The sequence below is a fragment of the Nelumbo lutea genome, chromosome 3 (genome assembly GCF_056320005.1).
Source record: "Nelumbo lutea isolate HS-2025 chromosome 3, American lotus-T2T, whole genome shotgun sequence".
In the NCBI taxonomy this organism is placed as follows: domain Eukaryota; kingdom Viridiplantae; phylum Streptophyta; class Magnoliopsida; order Proteales; family Nelumbonaceae; genus Nelumbo; species Nelumbo lutea.
Genome location: NC_142686.1, coordinates 25,861,563 through 25,869,114, shown reverse-complemented (window position 1 = coordinate 25,869,114; position 7,552 = coordinate 25,861,563). Strand labels below are relative to the sequence as shown.

Here is a 7,552-nt window from a genome sequence, read left to right as displayed (position 1 = left end):
CCACCTAAGAGATGTGTATCACTCAGTAAAATAAACATTCACTAGTTCCTACATAAATCTGAAAAATGAACATAAGTTTCTTGGTCAACTTTTCCCCCTCTTAAAATCCAAAAAAAGAATGCCCCCCAAGTGTCGATGGACCTATATGGTTCATACTTTGGTCAAGTTTGGAGTCCTTATTTGAAAAATAAGTGCTTATTCTAATAAGCACTTGTTTTAAACAAGGGTAGTATAGGTATTTTTAAAATGATGTGATGGGCCAAGAATAGGAGTGCAACTTAGGCAAGCCCAGCCCGAACTTGGATTGGCCCAGCTTGAAATTTTACATGAGATAGGTTTGGATTTTTGATCATCGAGCTCAAGAAATCAGGCTTTTTTATATTTTGAATCGGGCCTAGCCCTTAGGTAGTCCAAACCCGGCTTGAGCCTGATCCAACAATACATATTCATACTTACATATGTGTATGTATGTGTATGTATGTGTATGTACATATATATGTATGTATAAATTTAGAGTGGGTTCATTGGCTAACCTGTGCTTGGCCTAGGCCCAATCCTAACTTGAGTGCATTAAATTACAATGCGGGTTGAACTTGGGTGGGGAATATTGGGCTTGGTTTGGGCCTTAAGACCAAATTTTAGGGTTGGGCCCAAGTTGACCATAAACCCGACCTAACCCACTCGACTCGCATCCCTAACTCTTAAAAATAAATTCAAATTTCAAAATTTGAGTTTTTCAAATAAATGCTTATTTTAAAAATTAATACTTATTTTTTAAATAAGTGATTATCGATATTTGATAATTTGGTATGATCTCGGTCAAAATAAACGAGTATTCGAATAAGCATGCATTCCTAAACTTCAACCATCACCGGCAGTTTTCGTACGGACAACCGTGACGACCAAGGAATGGTTTCGTGTGTCGAGCAAGAAAACGCTATGGACAGCAGACACTGTGGACGTAGACAGCCAAAATGTTCCTAGTCTCCGCCACAACCACCCTGAGGCTTTTTAATTTTTTTTAGGCACCCAGACACCTATTTCTTCTTATTTTTTCTTAATTAATGATGACTTAATAAGTAAACAAAATAGATAATCAAAGCCTAAAGCTTTGCTTTCTTTATGACTATTTCTTGGGCACAGGGAGTCGATTATCCTTGGGGGATTTAATGCGCTTACAAGTCTTTTAAGTCATAGCTTGCTCTCTTTCTCCTAAAGGCGTAGTAAATAGCACCTCGGTCTTCGGTGATCCGGGGAGCGGGTGGGCGAGAGTATGGAGGAGGAAGGATTGTTGGTGAAGGAGAATAAAGAAAGGAAGGAGGAGGTGTTGAGATGGGATGATATTGTAGAGGAGGTGAAGCGCGTAGGCTACATGGCAGGGCCGATGATTGCAGTTACCGTGTCGCAGTACTTGCTTCAAGTAATCTCGGTGATGATGGTCGGACACCTCGGTGTACTCGCTCTCTCTAGCGCTGCTATCGCCACCTCCCTCACCGGCGTCACCGGCTTCAGTCTTCTCGTAAGTCTTTTTACTACTTTTTTATTAGCTTTCCACCGCTCAGGAGTGAGGAGCATCGCCTCAACACTTACCCATCAACACTTCAAGGGTATGGTTTCCACCTTTCCATGACTAATAATTAAGCATGTTCATATTAATTAATTAATTTTTCGATATATCATCATTAAGATATAAATTGAAAATTAACATTAATAATAATATAATTAAAAATAAATTTGAATGCTCATAATTATATTATTATTTTAAATTATAAAAAATTATATTATTATTATTATTATTATTATTATTAAATTTTATATTCCATTTCTGTCATAAATAAAAATAATTTTTATGTTAACAATTATTTTTATTTAATATATGATGAATATATAACATTAGAAATGTTCCCAAATGTTTACGACAAAATTCTGTATTTTTTTTATTTTTTGTGTTATATATATTTTTTAAATAATTATTATTCAATTATGACATCATGAGTTTCTTTGAAAAGTTGGATCATTGATCCACCATCTAGATAAGAAATAGCTTTTCTTTCAAATCAATTTTAAATTATATATTTCATCTATATTATATAAATATTTTTTATTTATCATACTTAATTTTTTATATTATTAATACATAATTTTTTATAAATTCTTTTGATTACTTGTACTTTTTTATTTTTTAAAGATATATTATTTAACTATCATATCATTGATTAATCCATTTGACCCAAACCACAAACCCACCACCCAAAAAGAAAAACAGTTTGATTTCTAGATTGACATTAAATTTTGTATTACATTTCCATCATTGATAAAATTATTTCTTATGTTGAATACTTATTTTTGTTCAATATAATGAATGTACAATATTAGAGATGTACCCGATATTTTATTTTTTTTATAAATACATTACATTATATATGTGCCCAAGTTTTTTCTCTATTTTTTTTTCATTTTAGTGATTCTTTGTATTTTCTAGTTTTTAAAACTTTATTATTTGATTATGACATCATTTTAATTTCTAGGTTGATTTTAAATTTGATATTCCATTTTCATCATTAATAAAGATACTTACATTTCATACTTATTTTTGTTTAGTATAATGAAAATACAATGTTAGAGATATACCCAATTCTTTTTTTTTTTGTATTATATATTATATTTATTTATTTAATATTTAATTATGACATTATTTGTTAATCCATTTGACCCTAAATGGTTGAATTGCTTAACCACCATCAGGAGGGAAGATAATTATTATTTTTTTAAATTACTTTTCAAAATATTTATTTTTGTATTGTTAAAATTAATATTATAGATTTAATAAGAGAATTTAATGATGATAAAAATATATTTTAAATATAGGATTTAATTTGAGAATATACCTTAGATATTAGATTTAATGGAAAAGAATAGGAAAATAATTTTATTTCCAATTGGTTTTAAAATTTACATTCCATTTCCATCATTAATAAAAATGATGGTGCTCGATTTGCTTGGAGAGCTTCGAGTGAGAGAGCGGCCTGGACTCTATGAAAGAGATGGTGTTAGAGGGCCTGGGTTGTGAGCCCAGGCAAGGAGGCTTTGGCGTTCAAAATTCCAATTAGTGCTGAATTGGATGGAAAGAAGAATAATTCCGAGCAGAGAGAGCAAAGAGAGCTAGAATACCTTCTCAGAGAGCCTCCCTTGTGAAAGTGAAGGCACCCCCTTTTATAGAGTTGGGGGATGATCAAGGTGCTCCTGAGATTCTTGGAAGTCATGGATCTTGGTGTGGATTCTTAGGAGCTCATGGGAACATTCTTTGGATGAGCCGCTTGCTGTTTTCATCAGTTGCTCGACATGTTCCTGAGGATCTCAGAGGCATTAATTGCTTGGAAGCGTGTTTCCCATGTTGACATGGCAGGTCGAAGTGGAATCAATGTTTTGGGCGGCTTTGATTGACCGTTGTGGATGATCTACTGAGGTCACTTGAGGATACACAGATCCCTTCCGATGGCAAATGCTTTCTGAGGTCACTCATGCAAGTCTCAAGATCTTTGAGGTGACGTGGCGCTAGGTGGCCAATGTGTCAATTTCACCCATCATCAAAAAACGTTTCTTATTTATCATACTTATTATTATTTAATATGCCAAATATATGATGCTAAAAATGTTCCCACTTTTTTTTTTTTAAATTTCTATATTCTTTTGCATTTTATCTATTTTTGAATTTTATTATTTAATTTTGGCAACACTATTTTTTTCAAGTAGATTTTTTTTGGTAAACAATTTCCAAGTAGACTTTAATAGTACGTATTTTTATGTTATTGGAATTATTAATTTATCATGTTCAGATTTAATTAATAGAATTTAAAGATGAGAAAAAATAAAAATGCTTTAAATATAAATATATGGTTCAATGAAGATGAATGCAAGTTAAATACCTTAAATATTAGATATAATGAGAGAGAATTGAATGCACTAGATATCTTAAAATTACCTATTTTCAACTCATTTAATATCAATAAAAAATTATCCCATTTACCTTCATTTTTTATCAATAAATTTAAATACGAAAAGATAATTTTTTTCTTCAAAAAAATTTCAGAATAGATTTTCTTGTAGGATCAAGTCACGTGAGTGTTGTGGCGATTGGCAGGTACACAACTGGCCATTGAATTTGGGTTTCGGTTGAAATAATCACAACCGTCCATCTAGTGTGATCATGTACGATCCGCCGATCTGCCAAACCGAAGGCTGCTGTACAAAGGGTTCTTGATGGACGGTCACTTGGAATGTAAATCGATTGCAAACTATTAAGGTGTGTTTTAGTAAAACGCAAATCTAAAACTAAAACCTTTAAAAAAAAAAATAATGCAAATCTAAAGGCCCAACCCAAGCCTAGCCCTTATTACAGGTGTTAATCCAAGAATGGGCCGGGCCCATGATAAACACCATTTCGCAGGTAGCAACTGGCAAGCCAAGGCGGGAGGCCCCACGTGAGGGCCCTGCTCTAGTCCCAGTTCAGTAAAACCCAGCCAACCCAACCTAAAACTTAGGTTGAACCAGCCTGCTATTTATTGGTCCAATTTGTACCCAGTAAATTTGGGCTTTTAATGGGTCGTGAAGATCCCAATAGGACTGAACCCAACTGACCCAATTACATAGGGTCTGTATCTTACGTGTATTTCTCAATTTAACAAATTCACAGGTTTGCTGCTAAATTGAGAGGTTGCAAAATACAGCTGTCTATTATAATTGGGTGACCCAATAATCCCGATCAATAATTGGGCTGTTTCTGAATCTATTGTCATAAAACCATCCGGTGGGGAACTGGTTTGGTATCAGGTCCATCCTGACCCGGGCCCAACCCGATCCGATCAAACAAGGTAACTAACAGATTTTTCTGTTTGGGACAAGCAGCTTGGGCTGGCAAGTGCACTGGAGACTCTATGTGGGCAAGCATATGGTGCACAACAATATATTAAGCTTGGAATCCATACTTATGGTGCCATTCTCTCTCTCAATTTGGTTTGTGTCCCTCTATCCCTCATATGTGCTTTAATGGGAAAACTTCTATCTTTTATTGGCCAAGACCCTGCAATCTCAGAAGAAGCTGGTAAATATGCAATGTGGCTTATCCCTGCACTATTTGCTTATGCAACCCTTCAACCATTAGTCAGATACTTTCAAGCTCAGAGTATGATCCTTCCCATGCTCTTAAGCTCCTTAGCAGCTCTGTTTTTCCATGTTCCTCTTTGTTGGGTTCTAGTATTTAGGTCTGGGTTAGACAACTGTGGGGCTGCATTGGCAATCAGTATCTCATATTGGTTGAATGTCATCATCCTTGGGTTGTACATGAAGTACTCTTCTTCCTGTGATAAAACCCGTGTGCCACTGACGGTGGAAGCGTGCCGAGGCATCGGCGAGTTCTTCCGCCTTGCAGTCCCTTCTGCTGTGATGATTTGGTACATTTACTTCCTCTCTTGGGGTTATTAATTTTCTTTTCTTTCTTCTCTTTACTAATGGCCCTTTATTCTGATGGTTATAGCCTTGAATGGTGGTCATTTGAGCTGCTCATCTTGCTCTCTGGACTGCTACCAAATCCAGAGCTTGAAACCTCAGTGCTTTCATTGTGGTATGTGTGCATCAATAGTTTGTTGTATGATTAGGAACGTTTGGTTGTTGAAAAGAAGAATTGCACTACTTGCCTACTGAGGTTTGATTCTTTGAACCACATGAATCTAATTCTTTATAATCTTTGTGAGCAGCCTTAATACCATCGCGTTGCTCTACACCATTCCATATGGCCTTGGTGCGGCTGTCAGGTAAGTTCTGAGCTTAATTTCTTATGCATGCACCTAAGTGCTTAGTCACAGTGTTTCATGGACATGAGAACAAGAATTAGAATCTAGTGTGAGTCCAGGAATCTAACTCAGCAAGATGGAAAAACAATAGACTCGTGAATATGTCTATAGGAAAGTATATACTATCAACAGTCAGTATATTTAGAACGATCCATGCATAGTAAAAAATGATTTAAACGGAATGGAATGGCGAAACATGATTCATGTAGCTGACCCCATATAATTGGGAAAAGATTTGGATGATGATGATTAACTATTTAGAAGAGTCAATGCAACACTGAATTTGGATTTATATGTACTTATTGCAAACTAAATATGATATATATCAATGTGCACATATACATGATGTTCATTCTGCATGAAGTGAATGCTTTATGTGTTAATATTGATAAAAGATCATATCTTCCCTTCTGCAGCACTCGAGTTTCAAATGAATTAGGAGCTGGGGACTCACGAGCAGCTCGTATTGCTGTCTGTGCTGTGATGCTTCTTTCACTCACAGAGACAATGATTGTAAGCACCTCCCTCTACGCTGGGCGGTACATTTGGATCCATGCATACAGCAATGAGAAGGAAGTAGTAAATTACGTCACAGGAATGGCCCCTCTGATCTCTCTCTCAGTTGTCACAGATAGCATACAAGGGGTTCTTACAGGTTTGTTTCCTTGAACAAAGGCTTAGAGATCCATTCTGGTTTATTTTGCATATCATCTTAGATCTTATCACATTTTCAGGTGTTGCTAGAGGATGTGGATGGCAGCACATTGGAGCCTATGTCAACCTTGGAGCTTTCTATCTTGTTGGGATTCCAATAGCCTCTGTATTGGGTTTCTGCACACATTTAAGAGGAAAGGGCCTCTGGATTGGAATACTGACTGGGTCTACTTCACAATCAGTTCTTCTCTCTCTCATTACTATTTTCACAAACTGGCAAAAGCAGGTCAGTAGTCCATCACTTGTAGCTTATTATGAGTTTCTTCATATTTTGTTCAAATTGTTATATGTTTAATGGTTGGGTTGATCTTCTGCATCAATATTGCAGGCAGACAAGGCAAGAGGGAGGATCTTTGAGGAGGGATTACTGATAAACTAGTCTGCAACTTCTTGTCATTTTGGTTTCCAATACAATTGTAAACTTATAGTACTACTTTTTAACCATAATCTTACTACATTGAGATATGGTGATGATGTAAGGATGAGTTGAAATAAAATGTTCAGGCATTTCAGAGTTGATCTGTTTTGGTCAACCACATTGATTGGTTCAAACCATGGTTTTCCAACCACTGTTGATCTGGACGGTCAGACCGTTTGGCCTGGGAAACGTGCAGGCAACTGGTTCTATTTTACCCCAAACCTGATCCTTGGCAAAAAACCGTTGAATCGGTCAATAACCCTTTCACCCGTGCAGTCGAACCGTCAATCCATTCAACAATTTTTGACTGTTTTTTTTTTATATATATTTTTTATCAGAACAGGTCATCCATTTGAACTAGACGATTAAACTATCAACCCAAAAACAAGTGGTCAGAATGGTTCCAATTCTGGGTCATTTTTTAAAACAATTCAAGACTATTTTCTAAATTATCGTATATATTGTACTGAACTGGTCTGGGTACTATGAAATCAAGAAACAAACCCAACCCACAGACGCAGAATTGCTACTTTCCAGACGCAAGTGACAAATGAAAAAGAATATGCAGACG

The 7,552-nt window shown here is 35.7% G+C and overlaps 1 protein-coding gene across 1 annotated transcript; it reads left to right on the top strand.

Moving 5' to 3' along the window:
* Positions 1-1,207: 1,207 nt before the first annotated feature.
* On the top strand, positions 1,208-7,115 carry LOC148863756 (protein DETOXIFICATION 12-like). The gene is made up of 7 exons (XM_088980386.1): positions 1,208-1,519; positions 4,906-5,450; positions 5,534-5,620; positions 5,754-5,810; positions 6,266-6,504; positions 6,584-6,789; positions 6,892-7,115. The coding sequence occupies exons 1-7, from the start codon at positions 1,274-1,276 to the stop codon at positions 6,940-6,942; spliced, it is 1,431 nt and encodes a 476-aa protein (XP_088836512.1). The 5' UTR covers positions 1,208-1,273; the 3' UTR covers positions 6,943-7,115.
* Positions 7,116-7,552: the final 437 nt, after the last annotated feature.

Excerpts from the sequence above, each read along its gene's own strand:
- LOC148863756 (XM_088980386.1), top strand. The coding sequence starts at position 1,274 with ATGGAGGAGGAAGGATTGTTGGTGAAGGAGAATAAAGAAAGGAAGGAG. Across the intron at positions 5,451-5,533 it reads CCTTCTGCTGTGATGATTTG|CCTTGAATGGTGGTCATTTG; the intron begins GTACATTTACTT and ends TGATGGTTATAG. Across the intron at positions 6,505-6,583 it reads CATACAAGGGGTTCTTACAG|GTGTTGCTAGAGGATGTGGA; the intron begins GTTTGTTTCCTT and ends TCACATTTTCAG.